Genomic DNA, 24,951 nt, shown 5'->3' with positions numbered 1-24,951 from the left:
TTGCCAGTTTGCCGAACTGGCCATAAAATTAACAACCAGTTCACCCAAACCGGTGAGAACTGGTAGTAGCCTACCCCTGGATAAACCTCCAAGTGCTTCAATGACCCTCTAAAAGCAGGGGTCCCCAACCACCGGTCCGCGGACTGGTACCGGTCCGCGGAACAACTCCTACCGGGCCGCGGCTTGCTGGGCGCCGCCATCTTTTTCATGAAAAAGTGCTTCTGGTGAGCTTTTCCAGGTAAAAGCTCACCGGAAGCACGTTTTCATCAAAAAGATGGCGGCGCTCAGCCTCGATGAGCTTTTCGGGTAGAAAGCCATTTCTACCGGAAAAGCTCACGAGCTTGGCCGCCATCTTTTTTGGCGAAACGTGCTTCCGGTGAGGTCACCAGAAGCACTTTTCATCAAAAAAGATGGCGGCGCCCAGCTGATGCCGTACCGGGCGCGGCGCCCAGCTGATGCCGGTACCGGGCCGCGGCATCAAAAAGGTTGGGGATCACTGTCTAAAAGGATTCAAATGACAAGCTGTCTCCAAGGAATATAGATCCTTCCCTTCCCCACTATCCTGTCAGAGCTGAAGAAGCTTCTTGGATGGGAAGAGAAACATCTTCAAAGAAAAAACAAGAAAGTCCAGTTGCCTACAGAAAAAGCACCCTTGGAATCCACATCTGTTTATTTTTGGTCCTGGGAAAAGACTTGATGAAAATGCCAAATCCAGTCTTAACATCTGTATGACTACATGATGAACCACAATAATAAAGCAAGCACAGAACAATTGATTGATTATCTGTTTTAGATTCCTAGAGACCACAAAGATGGATTTTCTCCATGAAAGCAGAGTATTGTTGATGTACTTTTTTGAAAGAGGGAAGTGAGCATATATCTCTGTGGATATGTATTTGTACAGCTGTACACTCTGTATCAAAGGTTTTTTTAAAAAAAGAGGGGGGAAAGGGGGGGACAGGCAGCATGAGTTCATGAAATCCAGAAGCCAAAAAGGACAAAAAAGAAGGCAACATCAGTGCAGATAAGCACTCACACTCACTCACACACAAATACACACACACATACACACAATCAACTCCAGAAGCTGCCTGTGTCTACAATAACTCATCACTGTTTTTAAATTAAACCAAAAAAAATCTCTTACCCAACTTCTCTGAAAGTTGCTATCACTTCCTTTTTGAGTTAGTGGAAGGTGCTGTGACCAAAAAAAGAGATTGAGCAAATAAAAAGAAAAAACTCCACAAAGTACAAGACAAAGTGAGAGGCTGGCCTCAGAAGAAGACAGAAGCAGGAGATTGAAAGAAGAGCTGAGAAAGAAAATTGAAGGGTAAGCATGCTCTTCTCATTTCAATATAAAGAAGTTGTGTAGTGCACTGGATTGTGCACCCAGCTTCTGGTTGGGAAGTCAAGCAGGAACCCCAGAAGGAGAAGGCTTCTTAGCCAAGCTTAGTTGAAAAAGGATTTGTTGGAAACTGTCTGGGATGACAAGGAACAATGCTCCTTGGGAGGAGTGTTGGGCTACAAATAAATCATGGTAGTGTTTACAGCCTATCCTTTTTCCTGATTGCCCAGAAAGGTCTGTGACTTCTCTCATTTGATCCCATGACAACTTTATGAGATTAATGAGTCCAGGGCATAGTGAAAGTTCATGTGAATTACATAGTGAGGAAAAACTTTGATCCGTTTTAACCAATGCAATTTTCCTCGCTTCCACATTTCCACAGCCAAGTTCTTAGAGCTGAGATTTTGAGGGGAAAATTGGCAGATTCAGATTGATTTGACCTCATGGCTTCACAGTGTGCTCAGCCAGTGACTTCAGCTATTTTTGTATTTATTATTATTATAGTTGTTGTTATTATTTTTTATTATTATTATTACATTTGATAGATAAAACAGCACATTTGTTAGATATCCAATGTAGAAATGTTGTTAGGGGCTAAATGTAAAGAGATATTGTTTTTCTCTTTCTTTTCCTGAGGTGATATTCATGTCTGAAAAACTGTTAGTTAGAAAACTTCTTCCAATTTGCTGGAAAATGGGGTGCTTTCTTTGCTTACAATAATAATGTCAGAATAAGGCACTTTGCAAAACTGATCTTTCTGCTCTCCCACAGAAAATATTTTTGTTCTGATTTGGCTTTTGTGTGTATGTGTGTGGGGATAATCTGTTTAATCTGCATAAATGGGCATGAGAGAGAAATTGGCCTCCAAATTTTGATTGTTGATTTTAGATAAGGAGTCTGTAGATTCTACAAACCATAATCTTAGAAGAGATATTTTCCTTTCATAGATCAACCAAAAATTTAACCTTGTTCTCCTAACATTTTTTATGCTAACTGGCACAGATTTTGTTCTATGCATTGAAACACAAAGTACAGAATTTGCCATTGTTAATCAACAGATATTTTTATTGCTATTGTATTATAATCTATTCCTTCTCTTCATTCTAAGCTTCCATTTTACAACCTGTCTTAATAATAATAATAGTAATAGCAAGCTCTGCAAGCTTCCATCTTAAACAGGAAAAAAATAGGGAGATGTAACATGAGGTAATCCTCAATTTATAACCACAATTCAGCCCAAAATTTCTATTGCCAAGTGAAATATTTGTTAGATGAGTTTTGCCCCATTTTACGACTTTTCTTGCCACCGTTGGTAAGTGAATCCCTGCAATTGTTAGGGTTAATAACACAGTTGTTAAGTTAATCTAGCTTCCCCGTTGATTTTGTTGGACAGAAGGTTGCAAAAGGGGTTCACATATCCCCAGGAAACTGTAATTGTCATAAATATGAGCCAGTTGCCAAGCATCTGAATTTTGACCACAAGGGTAATACAATGATTATAAGTGTGCGAAATAGTCATAAGTCACTTTTTTTAGTGCCGTTGTAATGTGGTCACTAAATGAATTGTTGTAAGTTGAAGACTACTTGTATACTACTAAATCACACAACACATTTTCTTGACTTGTTGCTATTTCTTTCTAACGTCATCTTTCCTGCATGACGGCCATTAATTGAAGATATTGGATAAACATTGGCCCTAATCATCCTCTGTTTTTGATTAATGCCTTCAGAGTTCAGGCAAGGGAAGGGAAGAAAGGAAAGAAGAAAAGTATCAAGCTTGAATTTGATTTGGTGGTGGATTGCTGTATGTCTGGGTTATTCATAATGAATTTAGTTTGACACACTGGACTGCCATTTGTTAGAAATAGTGTGGGGCCTCCCATTTGGGAGTGTGTCAGTTTGATACACATTGGACTGCCATTTGTCAGAAATGGTGTAGGATTATCTATTATCTGTTACATTTGGGAGCTCAAAGCGGGGGAGAGTTGAGGTGGATGGAGTTCCAACCAAAATAACATAGCTGGACAATGAGTTAGCCACGTTCCCACGACTGCCTGGTCAGAGGAAGGAGGAGCAAAATTTCCAGGAAACCATTTCACATCCTGGTTGGACAATGGGACACATTGTTTTGGAAAATTGAGAAAATTGATGTGGAAAGCCAGGAAACTTTCAGTACTGGCTTTCCACTAGTTAGTGCCAAGATGGTGTATCCTAATAAACCTGTTATTTGAGGAATTGAAGTACCTCAGAGTTTTATAATGGTTGCCTTACTTGGAACCTGACAGAAAGAAGGAAGGCAGAGGCAGGCAGGGAAGGGAAGGAAATAAAAGGGAAGGAAAGAGAAGGGAAGAAGGAAAGAAGGAAAGCAGAGGCAGGAAGGCAAGAGAAAGAAAGGGAAGGGAAGGAAGGAAAGAAGGAAGGAAAGAAGGAAAATCTGGTCAGTGTAAACTTAGTAACACTCTTCATTTTCTTTCCTTTAAATAAAAGATGACAAAATTTAAGGAACTTAAGAACACCAAATGCTCACTGTCTATCTGAAACCTTGCACATTCAGCTCTAGGTTTGTGTAATACGTTGTTGGCAATTTGCAGCAACTATGATTCAGACAACCTGCAGACATAGTTCATCCTTGATTTATAGCCACGTGGGACTGGAACTTCTGTCTCTATGTGATGCAGTCATTAACTGTATCATTCTGTGACCGTGCTCAATTTTATAACTTTTTTTGCCCTTAAGTGAGTCATGCAGCTTTTTAATGAATCCAGGTCCCCCCACTGATTTTGCTTGTCAGAAGCCAGCAGAGAAGATCACAAATGGCAATCTCATGATATCAGGACACTGCAACAGTAATAAAATACACTTTTGTTGTCAAGTACCTTACTTGTGGTGATGTGACAATAGGTATACTCTGACAGTCATAAGTGTGAGACTGCCAGAAGTCTTTTTTTTCCCCCAGCACCAACAGAAAAGTAAGAACAGTTGCAAATCAAATGTCAAGGACTGTACTCCAGGGTATTTTAAATCTAGGATCAGGTTTTAATTCTCTTTAAAAAATAGGTCCTACAAGAAGAAGAAAAAGAAAAGCATTATCCTAGACTGCATTAACAGATGGGTAGAATCAAGATCACATAATGTTCTAGTGCTACTTTACAAAGCCTTAGTAAGACCACACTTGGGATAGTGCATCAAGTTATGGTCACCACAATATAAAAAAGATGTTGAGGCCCTGGAAAAAGTGCAGAGAAGAGCAACAAGAATGGCTCAGAGGCCAACCGCATGTAAAGAAAATTTGTATAAGATGGTGGCACTTACCCCCGATGAGAATTGCGAAGATGTTCAAGAATAAATTGGATAAATGTTGGAAATGTCATCAGATACCTGACTCATATTACCATACGTGGTGGACGTGCTCGGATGCAAAAAGATATTGGACTATAATCCACACATGGTTGGAAAAAATGATAAAACAACACATAGACTTTAAACCTGAGATATTCTTATTGGGAATTATACCAGAAATATACAATAAAGAATTGAAATATTTGATTGTAAATGTTTTAACAGCAGCTAGAATTGTATTTGCTAAGAATTGGAAAAATGAAAAAATACCTATGCAGGAGGAAATTATTAAGAAAATCATGGACTGTGGTGAAATGAGTAAATTGACGTTTGAAATTAGAGAACAAGAAGATAAACAATTTTATATGATATGGGATTTATTTTATCAATGGTTAGATAAAAAGACATGGTAAAGAAATAGATTAGCAAGCTTTATAATAAAAGTTAATAGATTGATATAGAATACAATATAAAATATATAGCCATTGAATGAATGTATAAGATTAAACCATAATGAAATTTAGAATATCTCGTATAGAATGATGGAAAAATAGTTTAGTTAAATGAATGATTAATAATAGATATTACATAAGAACAAATTAGATTGATAAGGTGAGAATTTATATAACTTGTGAATAATGGTAAAAAATAGGGTAGCACAAAAATTGTAACCAACTGACACACTGTATGTATATAACTGAAAGAGGGTTTTATGTTTTTATGTTTTGTCTGTATGTTTGTTGTAAAAAATAAAAAAAAATTTTTAAAAAAAGAATGATTAGGAGACTTCAGGCTAAAACATATAACCTAACAGTTGCAGGAATTGGGTATGTCTAATCTAGTGAAAAGAAGGACTAGGGGAGACATAATAGCAGCATTCTGGTATTTGAGGGGCTCCTACAAAGCTGAAGGGTCAAACTATTTTCCAATGCACCAAAAAGCAAGGCAAGAAACAATGGATGGAAACTAACCAAGGAGAGAAGCTATCCTAAGGATAATATTCCTAATGGTTAGAACAATCAACCAATGGAATAGCTTGCGTTCAGAAGTTATGGGTGCTCCATCAATGGAGGCTTTCAAAAAAAGACTGGACAACTGTTTGTCTGAAACGGTATAAGATTTCCTGCTTGAGCAGGGGTTGGACTAGAAGACCCCCAAGGCCCCTTCCAACTCTATGTTCCAATGTTCTAAGTCTTCAGCAACTGAGTCCTACCTATGGTTTGGGGAGGTTACTGAGAAGCCACACATACCTTGGAAATGTGTGGTTAGCTTCTGTTAATGCTCATGGGAGCAAATGAAGCTGTGAAAATGCAGATGTCAGGAAGTTGAAGTAACTCAAATAATTTTCTTGCCTTGTACACAAGTAACTGTGAAGAACCATAGGTCACTGAAGTCCCAAAGGTGTCTTCTTCAAGAGGAAATTGGACTTTCTGGTTTTCCTTTTGAAGATGTTTTTCTTTGAAATGTCTTCAAAAGAAAACCAGAAAGTCAGTTGCCTCTTGAAAAAAAGCACCTTTGGGACAACCATAACCTGAATGACTAAGAATCTCCATAGACATAGACCATTAAACTTGAGCATTTGCACTCCACCTGGTGGATCACCCAATTTACATACTTACTTCTGGAAAACTGGTAGCAGAAATTTTGAGTAGTTCGGAGAACTGGCAAATCCCACCTCTGACTGGAGATTTTACAGTCTCCTTCCCCTGCCACATCCACCAAGCCACACCCACAGAACTGGTAGTAAAAAAAATTGAATCCCACCACTGACTTACTTGTCAATGCAGCAATGAATACTGCTCTATGGATGCTGTTCCAAAATGGCAGCCATACCAAATGGGATGACAGAAGGGAAACTAGTTTTCTGTCACTGGTTTCTGGTCCTTCAGAATATTCTTTATTCTTTTTTTTATTGGACAAGTGGCCACATTCCTAAATGAACAGTAGAGATTTTCTTGGTGTTCTTGAGGCCTCACAGACAATTTTGTAAAGAAAAGTTATACCAAAGGTCGGTATTATGCTACTGTTTGAAGTTTACCTAATTAAAATAATCTAAACTTGTGTTTCTCCACCTCTACAACTTTAGGATAAATGGACTTCTACTCCCAAAATTCCTCAGCCAGCATAATCTAAGCAAATAAGCATAGGAATAGCAAAGTTTATGGCAGGGGACCAATGAAAGTTACGCTCACATTAACTATGGTTTTGAGGATTTTGGTCTCCATTGGTTACCAACAAAGAGGCACAAATTTTGGTATCCTTTCACTGATAATAAATAGCTGTCCAGATATACGTAGATATATCTCATTGGATTATGCAACTGGAGAACAATCTGTTCCATCAACATTAAACCGCAATAAGGTGCAAACCAAAAATTTCATGTATCCTAAAAATGCAGTTCCTCTTATTCTAACCTTGACTGAAAGGAAAGGATGCATCATTTTTTTTTCCTGGAGATCACAGAAAACTATAACATTTCCTTCTACTTGAATTTAACCTGCTTCATGTAAGGAAGGGGGTGAGAGAAAGAGAAATAAAGAGAGAAAGGGAGGGAGGAGGGAGGGAGGGAGGAAAGAAGGAAGGAGAGAAAGAAAGAAAGAAAGAAAGAAAGAAAGAAAGAAAGAAAGAAAGAAAGAAAGAAAGAAAGAAAGAAAGAAAGAAAGAAAGAAAGAAGGGGGAAGGAAGGAAAGGAAGGAAGGAAGGAAGTCACTCTAAGCAGCAATTTCATATCCAAAGTCTACTTACCATTATTTCCACATCATTAAATTGTTGCCTCACAATTTGTGTAACAACTGCAAAGGAAATTGCTCCATCAGCATAGAAGAACTAGAAGTTTGTGTACTTTTAGCTCACAGTGATGTTGGGTGCCACTATTTATCATTTAAATTCTAAACTTCCACTTAGATGGGAAGCCTGCCCAGAGGGAGAATCTGTTGATAGATTGTGATAGAAACAAAGAACAAAAACAGGTGGCAGTATCATACAAATGGATGGTGGGATGGTTTTGTTTCTTTATCCAGTTCCTCCTCTAGTTAAGTTTTGACACACTTCATTAGGCCAGCTGGCAACACAGGGCTCCTTTGAATGTTCTTGGATAGGAAACCCAAAAATTATCATTGTAGAGGACTGATTTACAGTCAGTTGTTGACAAGCTAAGAACCACGAGGCTTTTAAGATGGAAGAAGAGAGCGGCACATAGGATTTTAACAATGTTTTCTGCTTCTCTTCTCTTTTTCACAGTGCCTACTCCACCTCCTGACCGCTAACAGGACCATGGCTAATTGTATTGAAAACCAAAACAATACATCTTCCAAGCCTCTGTCAGGAGCCTCGATAGGCATAGGGGTACTGTCGCTTGCTTTCATCTTGGGATTCCCTGGCAATGCCTTCGTAGTGTGGACAGCCATTTGCTGGGTTCGCAAGCGGACAGTCACCTGCCTCCTCATTCTTCATTTAGCCATCGCTGACCTGGCAGTGCTCCTCACCGCCCCTCTCTTCCTGCGATTCCTAAGTGCCAAGAAATGGGAAATGGGTCAGGCTGTCTGCCAAATCTGCTACTACATCTGTGGGGTCAGCATGTATGCCAGTGTTTACCTCATTGCTCTCATGAGCCTTGACCGCTGCCTGGCTGTTTCCAAACCTTTTGTCTCACAGAAAATCCGTACCAGGCGCACCATCCGGCTTTTGGTGTTTGCGATTTGGGTGATGAGCCTTTTCTTAGCTGTGCCTTCTCTCCTCTACCGGAAAGTGGTGACTCATAACAGCACATCGTACTGCATTTTGTGTCACCAAGGAGGTAAGGAGTTAGTCTTCCAGAACCTCTTTGAAACCATCACTGGGTTTCTGCTGCCTTTTACCATTGTTGTCTACAGCTACGGGATGATTAGTCAACGCCTCAAAGGGACTCGTTTCCGTCAGAAACGCAGGACCAGCCGACTCATTAGCCTCATTGTGATAGCCTTCGCTCTTTTCTGGCTTCCTTACCATATTGTCAACCTTCTAGATGTGATTGGTCTGTGGAGTGGCTCGTCAAAGGTTCAAATCGCAGGGAGGAAGGGTAGGCCCATTTTGGTGGCCCTTGCCTTCTTCAGTAGCAGTGTAAACCCCATCCTCTACACTTTCAGCGGAGGCTCCTTAATCCGATCATCTGGTATTGGTTTCATGGCCAAACTCTTTGAAGGAACAGCCTCAGAGATGTCCAGTGTAAAACATGGTACAACCCGAGACCGAGATGCTAAGACAGAACCCTTAAATAATGAGAAACCAGAGTTGTTAACTATGTCTACTAACCCTACAGAAAGTAGCTCAGCTCAAGAAGGTGGAAAAGGCTTGAACCTGCTCCCATGAACTTGAAACTAGGGACAAGGGGGGACATTCAGACTTTTGTTGTTAGTTTTTTTAAAGATCTATAGAAATGTTCTCTCTTACTTTTCTCTGTATCTTCTTCTGTATGAGGTAGGCAGTTTCATTTCTTACTCATTTCATTCAGCAACATGGCTTGTATTTGTTGGCAAGGAATTGCAGGGACTAAATATGAAGAGGTTTATTATTATTTGTCATTATATTATAATATTGTGTTTAAGAAGCATTTCCCAAAGATTGTGGCAAGGACAGTGAAAACCTGTCTGAACATGTGAAAAGATGGATCTGTGACACTGTGTTCATTAAATGCTAAACTTTAGAGAGCATGAAACACCAAACTTGCACACAGTCTGACCCCACCCTAATTCTACATTTAAAATCAGAGCAGGGTTTGTCCAATTTCAGTTTTAGACAAACCAAACTCTTGTTTCCTCTTTTTTCCACTTTCAAATCAATTGACACAACTTTTGTGGAATGCTTCCCTCCCTGTCTTTATGCATTAGTTTGCAATTGTTTTGAGAGAAGAAAAATGTGCTTTATGCTTTGCTATTCCTTCTTGAGACCTTCCCTCTAAGACCTTCCCTTTTGAGACCTTCCCTTTTGTTAATATTTTGTTAGTATTACTGGAGTGTTTTGTTGCCCTGAATCTTATCATTTCATTTCTGTCTCTCACCTCTATCTATCTATCTATCTATCTATCTATCTATCTATCTATCTATCTATCTATCTATCTATCTATCTATCATCTACTTACCTACCTACCTACCTATCATCTATCTCTATCTCCAGAGAAAGAGGAATCATAAAGAGCTTAAGTCCTGATATCTGCAAAAAAAAAATATTGCATCCCTCTAAGTCAGGGGTGTCAAACTCAAGACCCGGGCGCTGGGTCTGGCCTGTGGGGTGCTTAGATCTGGCCCACAGGGCTGCCATGGAAACAGTAAAAGTCTGGCCCACAGTGCCTCTGCCAATGAAAATAGAGCTCGGGAGAACCACACACAGCCGTCCTGAGCTCCATTTTTGGCCAAGACAACCTCCTGCAGTCCTCTGCCAGCAAAAATGAAGCGAGGGGGGGGGCTCCATTTTCACTGGCAGATGGCCACAGGAGGCTGTCCCAGCTGAAAACAAAGCTCAGGAGCCCATTTTCCCTGGCAGAGCACTCGATCCAGAGTGCCCCTGACACGAGTGATTTCAAGCCGGCCATGGCCATCCTGGCCACACCCATCCCTGGCCCCCTGAGGTCAAACATAACCCTGATGCAGCCCATAATTACATCAAAGTTGACACCCCTGCTCTAAGTGGCCAATGGGAGAAGGTAATGCTCAAACATTTTGAACTGTATTTCATATCTACATTACAATAAAAAGACATTTATTATATATAATTAATACCTGGCCATAGAGCTACATACAAGGGCAAGTGTTTAAAATATGGGATGGAAGTTGTAACTACATACATTTGAAATTTGGCTGGCTTTCATGTACAACACTGCAGCAGGATCTTATGGTGGACTTAATATACAAACTTTTTGTTTGCTTGTTGGGACTATGGTTAAAAGAATGTATGCTTAAGGGTAATTGAAAGTTCTGAAGTAGAATGTCAGGAGACCAAAACATTGCAGAACAGATTAATATGGGCCACTAGAGCTAACTTCATTCCACATCCTAAATTACAGATAGTCCTCAACTTACAACCACAATCGGGACCAGAATTTCAGTACCATTGTAATTTGGTTGCTAAATGAATGGTTGTAAGCTGAGGATTACCCATCCTGTCTTCAGGGAGGGGTGGGGGGTGTTTAGTCTGCCATCTTGTTCTTTGCTTGGCAGCAAGCTTTGGGACAGTCCTGACTCCCTGAATCAAAATAATCAGCTTATTTAGTCCTTCAAGGAGGCCACTGAATCTTTCAGGATTGGATAGTATTTTGATTCCACAAAGATCTTTTGTTGTTTAATATCTACTCTGAATCAATTTTCACCGCAGCACTAGAAAACATCGATGCTGGCCAGCAGTGAGATTCTACCTGTTCCACTACCAGTTTGGTGATCACACGCACGCGCCCCTAATGCGTACATGCAGCTTTTCACTCACCAGCTGAGGCCTGCAGTACCAATCAGCTAAGAGGAAACAGAAGAGAAAAGCTGAGAGGCAGGTGGGAGAGCCAATCCTGCCCTTTTCTCTTCTTTCTCCTTTCAGCTGATGGTTGGAGGCCTTTTTTACTACCAGTTCAGCTGAACCGGATCGAACCAGTAGCATACCACCACTGATGCTGACCTCAAAGTAAACAGTGTTCGGATCAACAATTTAAGATATGCTGATGGCACAGTTCTGCTTGCCAGTAAGCATGAAGACCTTAAATTCTTCAACAGTCACAGAAATATCTGAAAAATATGGCTTGAAGCTTAACACCTCAGAAATCAAGATCATGGTCATCAGCAAACAATTAATTAATTTACCACCAATAACTTTGGAAGGAATGCCACTAGAAAAAGTTGAAAGGATCACATACCTTGATTCTAATTTACATGAAAGGTGGAACATGACCACTGAAGTAAAACCAAGAATAGGGAAAGCTCGAACAGCATTCTTTAAAATGAAAAAGGTCTTCTGTAGTCACAACATAAGCCTAAGATTAAAAATCAAGCTTGTCAGATGTTATATTTTTGTTGTCCTGCTCTACGGAGTAAAGAGTTGGTCTTTGACAGAAAGTCACTTGAAGGAACTAGAAGCATTTGAAATGTGGATTTACAGATGGCTGTTATGTATAAGTTGACAAAATCAGAAATGAGGAGGTGATAAGCCACTTGGGGAAGCAAAGGGAAATCTTCAAAACCATAAAAAAGTGAAAGTTATAATATTTTGGACATGTGATGCAACACCCAGAAAAATACAGCATACTTCACTTAATCCTCCAGGGAAAGATTGAAGGCAAATGAGGTTCAGACAGAAGAAGAACATCATGGCTTCAAAATCTAAAGAAGTGGTTTGGACAAAACTCAACAGCATTTTTTTGTGCAGCTGTTGATAAAAATAGGATCACCAACATGATAGCCAACATCCGATGATGGATATGGCACAAGAAGAAGAAGAAGAAGAAGAAGAAAGGTCTTTCAGAATACAAAGAGATACTGAAACACAACTCTTGAAAGCAACTGCGTCTTTCCCCCAATTCCCATGACAGCTGCATGGGACAAGACACAGCTGTATTCAAGAGCTGCAGTTAGGGCTTATCTTTCCTGTGCACTGGAAAACATACTTTTCAAACTACAGGTAGTCCTCGACTTACAACAGTTCATTTAGTGACCGTTCAAAGTTCCAATGGCACTGAAAAAAGGGACTTATGACCGTTTTTCACACTAAAAACCATTGCAGCATCCCCATTGTCTTGTGACCAAAATTCAGATGCTTGGCAATTGATTCATATTTATGATAGTTGCAAGAACCTGGGATCAAATGATCTCATTTTGTGGCCTTCTGACCAGCAAAGTAAATGAGGAAGCCAGATTCATTTAACTATCATATTCCTAACTTAACAGCTGCAGAGATTCACTTAACTGTGGCAAGAAAGGTCATAAAATGGGGCATTTAAGAACTGTCTTGTTTAAGCAACAGAAACTCTGGGCTCAATATAAGTCAAGGACCACCTGTATTTTCAAATCTTACACAGCCCTCAAGTTTGCATGCAGCACGTTGCAATTTTATGAAAGCTAAGTAATACTTCTTTTCCTCTCTAAATTAACACAGGAGAACCTTGTGAAATTTGACATATGTTTCTGCACTATTTGTAGATTCTGAAATGAGGGAGGGGGAGGAAATATTTTTGTCAACTCTCAGATTTTTACGTGAGTCACGCGCATTCATAGAACTTCTGCCCGTTAACTCCATCCGCAGGTGAGTAAATCTGTTGTGGGAATCTGAAGACATTCTCAGAAGCAATATTTGAAGCCTGACACAGCAGAATGAATTTTCATGGCTGCATCTCACCTATTCAAACATCATGAGTTGACAGCCTGGCATTAGTGCAGGTGTGTGGGGGGGAGGGATATAGGGAAAGATTGGAATGTAAAGAAGAAAGTGGGGGATGGAAACCCAGCTGCACTTTGTGAGAAACTATGGCCAAGGTCAACTAAGAATATGCAGAGCTGGGGACCTTGGAATTGAGCACCTGTTTGCTAAGCAATATACAGGAACCTGATTGGACATTTGCAGGTAACCAGGGAATGACCGGGCTGGGTTGGGGGGCTTGGGAGAGGGGATTTTCCTTTGTGTTGTTTGCATGGGAGAAACTCAGATTCAGTTTATGCTACTTCTATAACCATTTAAGTTTCAGCGAAGTATATTCTGGGCAAAACAAATGGGCAAGAGTCTGTCTTCACTAGATGACTGAGTGGAATGGTTGTGAGATTCATGCAAATGCTATGCATACTGGACAAACTTATCCTCCATGGGTATACTGAATGCAGAGCAGTTTTTCGGGAATCAAAATGCAGTGGGCCACATGGTTTTGTGCAGAGCTCAGCATGCACATCAGTGGTGGGATTCAAATTTTTTTACTACCGGTTCTGTGGATGTGGCTTGGTGGGCATGGCAGGGGAAGGATACTGTAAAATCCCCATTCCCTCCCACTCCTGGAGGAAGGAAGGTTACTGCAAAATCTCCATTGCCTCCCCATCCCACCAACCTGCTTTCCACTCTGTTGTCCTCTGTTGCCCAGGACAACAAAAGAAGACCCAGCTGATCAGCTGGGACTCGGGAGGCAGAGAATAGATGGGGTGGGGCCAGTCAGAGGTGGTATTTGCCAGTTCTCTGAACTACTCAAAATTTCCGCTACCAGTTCTCCAGAACTGGTCAGAACCTGCTGAATACCACCTCTGGTGCACATGTGTCACTTCTCCAATGGGGGCTGTAATGGGTTGCCAATTTGCTTCTGGGTGCAATTCAAGGTGCTGATTGTCACCTTTAAAGCCCTTCATGGCTTAGGACTAAGTTATCTGGTCACATCCACCTGACCCACTAGAGCAGGGAGGCATGGAATGTTGCCTCTCCTGTCCCCTAAGGGAATACATCTGGTGGGACCCAGAAGAAGGGCATTCTCTGTGGTAGCTCCCTCTCTTTGGAATCTCATCCATTCAGAAATTAGACTGGCCCCCACTTTGACAGTCTTTCGTAAAGCCCTGAAGACTTGGTTTTGCCAGTGGACCTGGGGAATCCAGAGTGAAATGGAGCCCCCCCATCAAACAGCTCATTTGACTGTGTGTTGTCACTTGGTTGGGTGGGTGGGTGATTGTTTTGTTATTTTTTATTTTCTATACTGTGCTTCTATTGCTTGTAAGCTGTCAAGAGTCACTGTGAGCAAATAGACGGCTATGTAAATTTTCTAAATAAATAAAATATTACATTTGGCACCCTCCAGGTTCTCATATAACTCATTTGTATCTCTTTAAGGCAGCATTTAAAGGTTATTTTCTTTTCCTGGCAAAAGCAAAGCTTTTATACTCCCACCAATAAATGCTCTTTAAAAAAAAAAACCTGGCCAAGAACTACAGTTCTTAGGGAAAAGGCCTGCAAGCCTATAAATGTTAACAGAAAACAGGCAACATGAAACCAGTCCTTGGACAACTTAAGATGTACAAATAAAATAGATAACACTGTTTATTTTTGCAAGAATTTAAATATGCCAGCTTTGGTTGTAAAGGGGATACAGAAAGAGAGAGAGAGAGAGAGACAGAAACAGAGAGAGACAGAGAGAGAGGGAGAGGGAGAGAAAAAGGGAGGGAGGGAGGGCACACAGAATTGGAATAGAGACATTTTTTCTGGCAAGGCCTCCTTTTACATCAGTAAGAGACACTGCATGACACACTTCCTGGAATAGGGGTTGCCAACCTTTTAGACCTCAGGGACCACCAAACTCATAATTTTAAATCCAGTGGACCAGAGACCCTGAGAAAATCCAAAAAAACAGTCTGCAGGAAAATTCCCTGCCCTATTTTCCTACCGATCGATGATTCTTTATTTGGGATTGCAGGATACCGTCTCCAGCTCTGTTCTCAGGGGGAGAGAGAGAGAGAGACTATTGGCTTCATGCAAGGAAAGCAGCAGAAGCAGCAGAAGTCTTTCTTTCTCTACCCCAAACTCCGCCAGAAATGAGTCTTTGCAAGACTTGTTGCGCAGACACAGCTCCTTGGAGCAGGATGCCTTGCAGGATCCTCCGTCTGATCCTCCATTTCTGATGGAGTTTGGGGGAGAGAAAGAAAGACTTTGCTGCTTTCCTTGCATGGAGCCAAAAGCAGAAGAAGAAAGAAATGGAAAGAAGCAGCCAGGTCGCCAGGCAAGGCAAGTGGGGCGAGTGGGGCAAGTTTTCCCCTTCCACCCTTTCCCCCTCCCCTCACTACCTCATGTTGTTTGGAATGCAAGCGACACAAGTCTTGTGTTCCCACGGGCCATGTGAGCAGCACAGAGCCTGGATTAATTGCTTTTGGGGGTGCTTTTGGGGGTGATATTTCTCTGCGGACCACCAATTTTTTCTCATGGACAACTGGTGGTCCCCGGCCCACTGGTTGGTGAACACTTTCCTGGAAAACTTACAACAGATTTCAAGTGGGATTTTGCTTTTACTCATTGTAAATTACTGGAAATCTCAGCTAAGGAGATTCCAGGAAGAAATTACTCTTGTTATATTCAGGTCAACACCAATGCAGATCACAAATTCAGCAATGTGGCAGAAAGAGGTTTTTTTTTAAAATCCTCAGAATGGACCTAACTTGTTAAATATGGTTCCTTAAGGAAAGAAAGTAGGAAATGTTGAATGTCACACCCTTCAACTATCCTGGCAATGATTTTCCTGGGTTTTCTTTTCACCATTAACTAAGGGATGCTAGAAGCTGTAGATTAGCCTCTGGAAGGTCATGGATTGTCCATTCCTGCTTTAAAACCACAATGCCGAGATTAAATCTCAGTGCCGTACACTCACCATTTCTTGTAAAGTTTATGCTGCAATTGTTTAAAACACATTGTCCATCTTTTTTTCCAATTCTAAAATAGGGAGGGAGGGAGGGAGGGAGGGAGGGAGGGAGGAAGGAAGGAAGGAAGGAAGGAAGGAAGGAAGGAAGGAAGGAAGGAAGGAGTGACAATTGCAATGTTCTAATATCTAAGAGGTTGCCACAAAAAAGGAGTCAATCCAGGGGTGGGATATGACAGGGTTAACTACCAGTTTGGGATTTACAAGCTTCCCTGCATGCTGGGAGCCATGCGCCTGTAAATCGTCATCAGCACACTGCTGTGCAGAGAAGCAGCCTTTGAAACAGCCCTCTTTTCCTGCTTTTTTAACTGCAGCTGTGCCTTGTTTGGCAGTTGAAGTTGAAAAATCAGGAAATAAAGATCAGGTAAGAGCCTGGGTGGGTGGGTGGGCAAAAACATCAGCAGACATAGAACTGGTTCTATGTCTGCTGCTATTCAGAGTTACCGGTTCTACAGAGGTGGACAGAACCAGTAGAAACCCACCCTGAGCCAATCCATTCTCCAAAGCACCTGAAGGCAGGACAAGAAGCAATGGATGGAAACTAATCAAGCAGAGAACCAACCTAGAACCAAGGAGAAATTTCCTGACAATTAGAACAATTAATCAGTGGAAAGACTTGCCTCCCAAAGTTGTAGGTACTTCAACACTGAAAGTTTTTAAAGAGTCTGAAATGGTATAGGGTTCCTGCCTGAGCAGGGTGTTGGACTAGAAGATCTTCAAGGTCCTTTTATTCTTTTATTCTGAAACAAGGAAGGAGGAGAAAGAAAGAAAGAAAGAAAGAAAGAAAGAAAGAAAGAAAGAAAGAAAGAAAGAAAGAAAGAAAGAAAGAAAGAAAGAAAGAAAGAAAGAAAGAAAGAGAGAGCGGGGGGAGGGAGCAAGGAGATCCCCTTAGTTGTTAAGCTCCTTTAACCACATGAATTGCTTAGCCAGGCAAACATATGCCAGCATTGCAAAACACACAAACCACAAAAGAAGGAAGCGTTGCTGGGGCACCAAGCAGGAAGTTGACCTAAAAAAAAATTGCCAATCTACTTCCATCAGATATATCTGAGTCAATATCCAACCAGCTCTATGCAACTAGAAAATACCCCAGTAATACCAGTAGAATAATAACTTCTCTACTGCCTTCATTCTCAAATTATCCTTAACTCTAAATGTGACCTGCCTGTTGCGATATCTGCACATCCCATAATGTCACCAATGCCATGCGCTCAATCTTTAGAGGCTCTGTGAAGCTGATCCTCAATTTTGTTTGAGAGTGGGTTGAGTTTAAAGGACTTCTGAACATGGTGGTTGTGGATTGGTAATAGCAGTACAGACCAGATTGAAAGAACATTGTGAACAAATCATCATCAAGCACCACATATTAGCAAACATGTAGAACACGGAGGATCCGTTGCCTTCAGGTTGATTGGAGAATTCCAGCTTTCTTCAGATCAGGAGAAAGTTCCAACTTGTCTTTTTGAGAGGATCACAAATGCTCTTAGTGGGTCACTTCTGCTGACTTGAATTAAACATGGGTTCGCTGTGGTGATGGAGCTAGAGGTTTCCTCATACAAGGCAAAATGGGACTTCCTTAGGATCTGTCTCTCCCAATTTTCATGGAAAGTGCCTCTTCCAACAGAACCAGAAAGGTCTGTTAAAATAAGCCACCTCTGCTCCCAAGTACCAGGAGGAATTCACCAAGAATTCCAACCCTCGAGAGTCTCAATTTCATCCCATGAGATTTAGCTCAACATTGGTGCTTGGGAGGAAGAACGGGCTGTTTCCGTGCAGACAAAGTAAGTTCTTAGTTCACCTTTGCCCTTGACCTTGATAACTCCACGAAGGGAGCAAGTGTAGCCCAATGTCTCCAAAGCTTTAGCTGTCTCTTCTGTGACCTAGGAGAAGAAAGAAGGAGAATGTAAAGGTGGTTGATACAGCTACAGCTAAATGACTGAGTCTTCATTGACATTAGCAATATGTTTTGGGGAGAAATGCCTGCAGTTGGTATGACAAGAATTAGCACTTTCCAATGACTCTCTGACTCTCTGCCTAATTTATTTTTATTTTTTTTCATTTTGACTGAAGAAGTTACTTGAATGAGTAATGAAATGAATCAGTTTAATAAACTTTGGTCCAATTGCCATGATTTAACCTTTTTAGATATAGCTATACAGTTATTTTTGTCTTGTCAACTCACCAATTTTAACTTATTTATTACTGTTCCTTTCTGAATGAATGGTATAACTTTTAATTAATGGGAGAAGATACTTTGGATTTTATTTGGCCCAAGAAGATGTCAAAAGTTTCAGCTGAAGTCCCAAAGATGCTTTTTTTTTTCAAAAAGCAACTGGATTTTCTTCTTTTGTTTTGTTTTTCTTTGGAAACATTTCAGTTCTTCTATGAGAAGCAAAATGTTTTCAAGAAAATAACCTCAAGAAAGTCCAGTTACCCTTTTTTGTGGGGGGGGGGGGAAGCATATTTAGGACAATCATGACCTGGATGGTTGAGAGTCTCCATAGACTTTCAGGTGAAATGCCTCATCAGAAAGGGGGCTCAGCAAACTATTTACATAGCTGTTCTCTTAGTCAAGTTGGTTTCAACCAGATTAAGCAAGTAAAACTAATGTAGAAATTACATTGATTTGTTATGGTGGGGTGGAATGGCATAAATAAATATTAACCTCAGCACCATATGTTGAACAGTTGCTTTCTCTTCCTGAACTCCTAGAACCCTTCTGATCCCACATTACTGAATTTCAGCAGCGTAGTTGTTAAAGATAGAATGAAAATGGAAAATCATCTCCTGTCCTGAGTTTAATATATCTCTGGAGATTTTGCTCCTCTTGATTATTCTGTACTCTGATTTCAAAGACAACCAAAGAGGGAGAGATATATTATATATATTATTTTATTTAAATTAGAGTTGAATGAAAAAAGTAAAGGGGAAGCACTGAATTTGGAGGTGCTAGATACACTGGTACAATTACTAATAATAATTCTAATGCATTTCAGACAAGGTCCTTCTTTTAACTTTCCTGTAGAAGACAGGAAACAAAGCATACATTGATTCTGCAGAAGATGTATCTGTTTTTGGGGGGTGGTACTTTCCCAACAATGTTTTTCTTATCTGAATCAAAAAGTGGACCATTTTGTGGTATTATATTTGCATATACTCTACCACTTACAAGCAAGTGCATGGTAAACAATCGTGAGTCCATCCACAATCAATCGTGAGTCCATCCTGACTTTAGGGAGACTAGGTCAGGGGCCTCCAAACTTGGCAACTTTGAGAATTGTGGACTTCCATCTCCCAGAATTCCTCATCCAGCAGTTGCCATGTTTGGAGAGTTCTGGTCTAGGTTAATCTGCAGAATGTCAAATGATGGCAATGAATTGGTGCAGTTCTGATTTGCTGAGCTACACTCAAGGCCAGGAAACAGACCATAATTCCCCAGTCCTTGATATGTAATTCCAGGTGGGTGGGTGATTCTTCATAAGCATGTCAGGCATAGATTGTTTTCTCTCCTACTCTAATGGGATGATCAATTTGATGCAATCAGCCACAACGTGAATATACACAACATTCCTGGAACCCATTGGCATTCAGCTCAAAAACCCTGACCCAAAAGTACGTCATCCAGAGGTGCTTTCTGTAAATGGGCCACCATATAAATGAAAGTAAAATGAAAGAGGGTAAATGGCATACAAAAAATAGCCATATAGCAAAAACACTACAGTAAAATGTTTACGTTAGGGCAGGTGTCAAACTCAAGGCCCGGGGGCTGGATCTGGCCTATGGGGTGCTTAGATCTGGCCCATGGGCCCACCCTGGAAACAGTGAAGGACTGGCCTGCAGTGCCTCTGTCAGCGAAAAGGGAGCTCGGGAGGGTCATGTGCAGCCCTCCTCAGCTCTGTTTTCACTGGCAGAGGGCTGCAGGAGGCCATCACAGTAAAAAAATGGAACCCGGGCATGCCATGTGCTATGTCCCCAAGCTCCCTTTTGGCTAGTAGAGGGCTGTAGGTGGCCGTCACAGCTGAAAATGGACCCCAGAAGGGCCATCATGGCTGAAAACAGATGCTTGTGAGTGACATTGAGTTGGCCATGCCCACCCTGGCCCTGCCCCCCCCCAGCCCCCCAAGGTCAAACACAACCCTGATGTGACCCTCAATGAAATTGAATTTGACACCCCTGCTTTAGGGGAAAGCCTTATACCAGACAAATATATTTTGGTGGGGGAATGCACAAAAGTGCATATCTAGGATAATATTCTGTGGAAGCCACTAGAAGTTGTATCCCAAAAATAAGATCTAATAGAACAGTAAATCAATAATTTAGTATTGAATTCTGAAGTATTTGATTCTCTTTGAATGTGGTGCTGATGTAAGCCTAGTTGGGTAATGAAACATCTGCAAGCAAGCAACCAAGCTCAGAGAGCATCAGGAAGTCCACCAAAATAAATGAATGATAAAAAGAAAATACTTCCATCACATTTTATTAAACAAAGCAATAGAGATAGTGGATTAGGAGAACAAGGATAAGAAGAACAAGATCATTTTCCTATCCCTATTTCACTGACAAAGGGGGACATTTTCAATAGCCTGGCAGCCTGTCTCCAGAAGAGTTCAGCCAGATGTGTTTGGGGAAAAACATATGTAGGTCTTCATCTCCCGTCCTTTGATCCATGAATGGCAGAAACAAGGAAAAGGATGCTACCTTTCCATATTGTTGTCATGAGGAAGAACCATGGTAGATATTCATTTCAACAACTTCCAACTCCAGTTGCATTTTCTATAGTTTTATTTCATCTAAATCTCTTGAATGATTGAAAATTCTAGGACCCAAGTCACAGAAAGGAGACCACATAGAAAGTTTTTATATCTACCTGTATTTTTCCCAGAACTCCTGTGCTCTCCATTCGACTGGCTACATTCACAGTGTTTCCCCAAATATCATATTGGGGTTTCTGTGCTCCGATGACCCCAGCCACAACTGGTCCATGATTTATACCTGCAAAAGTTTCCAGAGTTTAACAATGGCCGTCAATTGAATCAAGCAAGGATATAAGTAGTGTTAGATCAAAAGTTCGTACAAGCTCTTCATGATCAATTCTCTTCTCACATTTTTGTTGCTATCTCCTTCATTACTACATGTCCTAAAGTGAATGTACACCAGCAATCCAAACATTGATCCAAGAACCTGGCCTTGTGCTATTTTCCCTATAGCACCATGTAAAAATTTTAAAACATTATTTATTAAATTGCAATATAAGCACTTTTTAAAAAAAATCATGCTAAAAATTCAAAAGCCAATTGGTGTTTGAGCAAGCACTGTGAGGCTAGACTGAAGCCAATGTAGAAAGTTACCACCCACCCCTTCCTAGAAGAATGAAATATTTTGAGGAATATTTTTTAAAGGCAGGATAAAATGTTTCCCTTAAAAGAAAAAGAAAAAGTCTTATGGGAGACAGAAACTCAGAACCCCGGTTCCCTGCTCCCAGCAGATATTTTGTGCCCATTAAGACATACAAAACAAAAGACTTTCAGCTCCAGGGTGAAGGGATTAAGACATGATAGGATTAACCCACTAAGACACAGAGCTCACTACATTGCACAATCTCCTAAGGATATTGCATCCGCCCCAGAAAACTTCAACCAAACTTAGCTCAGACAAATCCCTAGAATTTGTACATGGCCCCATGGGAGTCCAACAACAACTAATAGAATACATGCTCTTGCATAGGAACAGAAAGGTCAAGTGCAAAGCCCAAGAGAAGGTATAAATACCTCCACTCTCAACTCCATGTATTCAGATGCACCAGAACTACAAACATGTGGTTCTGTTCATCAATAAATGGACCCTCTTTCCAATCAGCCTCCAGCCTTCATTTTGTCTTCAGTGCCTTCCTCCCAGCTTGGAACTGAACCAGATGGATATTTCTTCCAACACTACTATACCTAAAACTGGTGAAGGCATATAAACAGGATGGACAAAAGCCGGGAAAAGCTCCCTCAGGGGAAAGGATGTAAGTCATTAAGGAAACAAAAGGACAAAAGTTGAACCTAAGCATGTGACAAGCCCCCTCCTCAAATGTCACCAACAAAGGAGTTGAGCCTGCATAGGAAGGCCCTTCCCAACAACAAAGCAAGAACTTTTGGAGGGATAAAAGGGATCCTGAAGCCTGTCTACTGCTTGAATTGTTTTTGGATCCCAGACTTAACAACTTCTGTCCCTCTGATTAGTGTCTGGCAGCCTAATTGTGGACGTTGGATAAGTGTGAATGAAAGAGAGTGTGTAAGAGGAAGTAAATATATTTTACAATCTGTAATAGTTTGCTGTTATTTTAAATCCCTTGGATCTCTATTTTAAAGAACTGTTTGTGCCTCATTGCTCAGCTGAAAACAATTTGAGTGTGGCCATTTTCCAGGGCTGTGAGTAGGTGAGTAAGTGACCATAAGCTGAACCTAAGAGCACACTTCTATAATTGTGCCAACATTTTTCATAGCTCAGCTCCAGAAGAAAAATAATTCGATTTGCACAACAGCTTCCCCTTTTCTCCACAAATATAAATCCTGTTTTCATCGTATCGTGAGTTCACAGCCAAAGTATGTTTATAGAAATGAATTTTCTTAGTTCATGCTCAGTTTATTAAACACTCACCCACACGGAGTTTGAAAGTGTTGAACGAATGTTTGTTGATAATGTCCAACTTGGCTACCAAAGCCATGGCAAACTCCACCATGGTTCCCAGGTGGGTGTAGGTCCGCTCAGTGTCCTGCACAAATCATCCATGTAGATGGAGTTATCAACGCAAGCCAATGGATAGAAAATGTAAAACACAGAGACAAAGGTTCCTCTAATATTAAGAGGAAAGTGGCTTAGCACAAATTGATCAAGTAACAAATGTACTTAAGATGTGTTTTCCTCTCATTCTGCTACTGCAAAGTCAAAGTGAGCCCTTCAAGTTAGATGAGACTAGGAAAACAATGCTATGTAGTCCTCAATGTACAACTACAAGTGGGGCCAAAATTTCCATTGCTAAGCAAGAAGCTTGTCAAGTGAGTCACACCTGATTTAACAACCTTTTTCGCCACAGTTATTAAGCGAATCATTAGATGAATCACACAGTCATTAAGTGAATCCAGTCTCCCTCGTTGACTTTGCTTGGCAAAAGCCAGTTGGGAAAGTCACAAAGGGTGGTCACATGATCCTAAGACCCTGCAACTATTGTAAATACATGTTAGTTGCCAAGCAACCCCATTTTGATCACAGGGACATGGGGGTGCTGTGATGGACATAAATGCGAGGACTGCTCATAAATCACTTTTTTCAGTGTCATTGTAACTTTGAATGTTCATTAAACACTAACACTGATCACTAAGTGGTTGTAAGTCAAGGGCTACTTGTACTACTTTTCTTGTAGTGCTACAGTGACAGAAGTTGCAAATTTGAATTAGATTCTCCCCTCCTTCCCTTTTATCTTCATGTTCTTCCAGTGAACCTAAGGAGATCCCAGTCTGAGATGCTTACTGAAGCTATATACCTGCTCTAGACTCATTCACCTCTTATCTAATCCTTGCTTTTGTAGTGATTCTTTCTCCTGTTCCTCACAGTCATTCCCTCTGATCTCTACAGATTCCTTATCATACACATTCCATTCATATGCATATATACTTTCAAACATATGTCCCAGGATCCCAAAGAGCAAAATTATGGAACCATTCCAAAATTAAAAGATCCTATATTTTCAAATAATTCATACAAAAAAGATGTAACTAATAAACACCAAAAATATGGCCTTGAAGATGCCAAGTGGAAACAAGGTGGAAACAGAACATGAAATCTCAGTTCCACTGACAGGTTCAAGATGAGTAAAGGAATCCTGAATGAAGATATCACCTGTTGGTTATCCTGACCAGCTGCCACATTTAAGCCAGTAGCTGCCATGTAAGTGCTGCCAATGGTTTTGATCTTCTCAACTCCACTGAACTTGGGTTTCAGAAGGAGCTATTAAAAGAAAGATAGAAAATAATTTATTCCGATAGTTCAAAAGCTAAGACACTTTTGCATATCAATCATTTATCTAGCTTAGCATTTTTCTCTGAAAGGTATTTAGTCAGATGCATTTTGAGTCTGAATTGTGATGGTGATACAATCAGGCAGATGTCATCTCTGAGCACGGATGGTTCTTACAATTCTGAGACTGAAATTAGAAGTGCCTATAAGAAATGTTATACAATTTATTGGAACAAAATCCTATTCCCTTCTAATACCAATGAGCTTAGTTTGGTAATGAAACATCTTCAAGTTGGGGGCTTTCACAAACTTCAGAGAGTACCGAGGATCCCAAAAATTACAGTTTCAACAATTGTAGAGATTATTCAACTAGATCTCATCCATGGTGATATTGGCTTTTCTAAAAAAAAAAGCCACATGAAAGACAGTAATAATCTGTCATTTTCAATTTCAATTTGAAGCAGTTCACTTGAAGAAGAATTACACGATGCCAGTTTTATTAATGTACCATTGGGACCTCTTTAATTTTTTTACACTAGTATATTTCTGTTTCCTCAGCTTCTTTTCATTCTGAATTTAATTAAGCTTATTCTACTTATTTAATTATAATCAGAATATAGTATAATGTCATGGGATGTTTCTATTTCCTAACCTAGTATTCTGCTAATCCAGATCATAGATTCCTCAAATTCTATCACTATCTCACATCTTATTATTTTAATTGGGAATTAAAAGCCATGTTTTGAGATCTTTAGAACTTCCCTTGATCAAAACTGCTGGAACATAATTTCCACCATTTTGTGATAGCAAATAGTTGGAAATTATAGTTTAAATCCAAAACAAGGAATATCATGATAAAAAACAAAATCTCTGTCCACATCCCAATAAT

The 24,951-nt window shown here is 40.4% G+C and overlaps 2 protein-coding genes across 4 annotated transcripts in view; one reads left to right on the top strand and one right to left on the bottom strand.

The window, feature by feature from the left end:
- The first annotated feature begins 1,060 nt into the window (after window positions 1–1,060).
- On the top strand, window positions 1,061–9,335 carry LTB4R (leukotriene B4 receptor). The gene is made up of 2 exons (XM_026687673.2): window positions 1,061–1,330; window positions 7,925–9,335. Exon 2 carries the CDS (start codon window positions 7,958–7,960, stop codon window positions 9,029–9,031), a length of 1,074 nt encoding a protein of 357 aa, XP_026543458.1. The 5' UTR covers window positions 1,061–1,330; window positions 7,925–7,957; the 3' UTR covers window positions 9,032–9,335.
- Window positions 9,336–14,674: 5,339 nt separating this feature from the next.
- Window positions 14,675–24,951, bottom strand: part of ADCY4 (adenylate cyclase 4) — a 129,081-nt gene continuing 118,804 nt past the window's right edge. For all 3 annotated transcript variants that reach the window (XM_087947306.1, XM_087947308.1, XM_087947307.1), the window contains 4 exons: window positions 23,946–24,053; window positions 22,707–22,821; window positions 20,932–21,056; window positions 14,675–17,944 (listed from right to left, as the gene is read on the bottom strand). In XM_087947306.1, the coding sequence (XP_087803432.1) occupies window positions 17,792–17,944; window positions 20,932–21,056; window positions 22,707–22,821; window positions 23,946–24,053 (501 nt within the window). In that variant the 3' untranslated portion in view covers window positions 14,675–17,791. The remainder of the gene's footprint in view (window positions 17,945–20,931; window positions 21,057–22,706; window positions 22,822–23,945; window positions 24,054–24,951) is intronic.

The sequence above is a fragment of the Notechis scutatus genome, chromosome Z (assembly GCF_049901735.1).
Source record: "Notechis scutatus isolate UNSWTSFEM ecotype Mainland chromosome Z, rNotScu1.2, whole genome shotgun sequence".
Taxonomy (NCBI): domain Eukaryota; kingdom Metazoa; phylum Chordata; class Lepidosauria; order Squamata; family Elapidae; genus Notechis; species Notechis scutatus.
The sequence above is the reverse complement of the archived record's forward strand: the minus strand, read 5'-3'. Positions and strand labels throughout refer to the sequence as shown.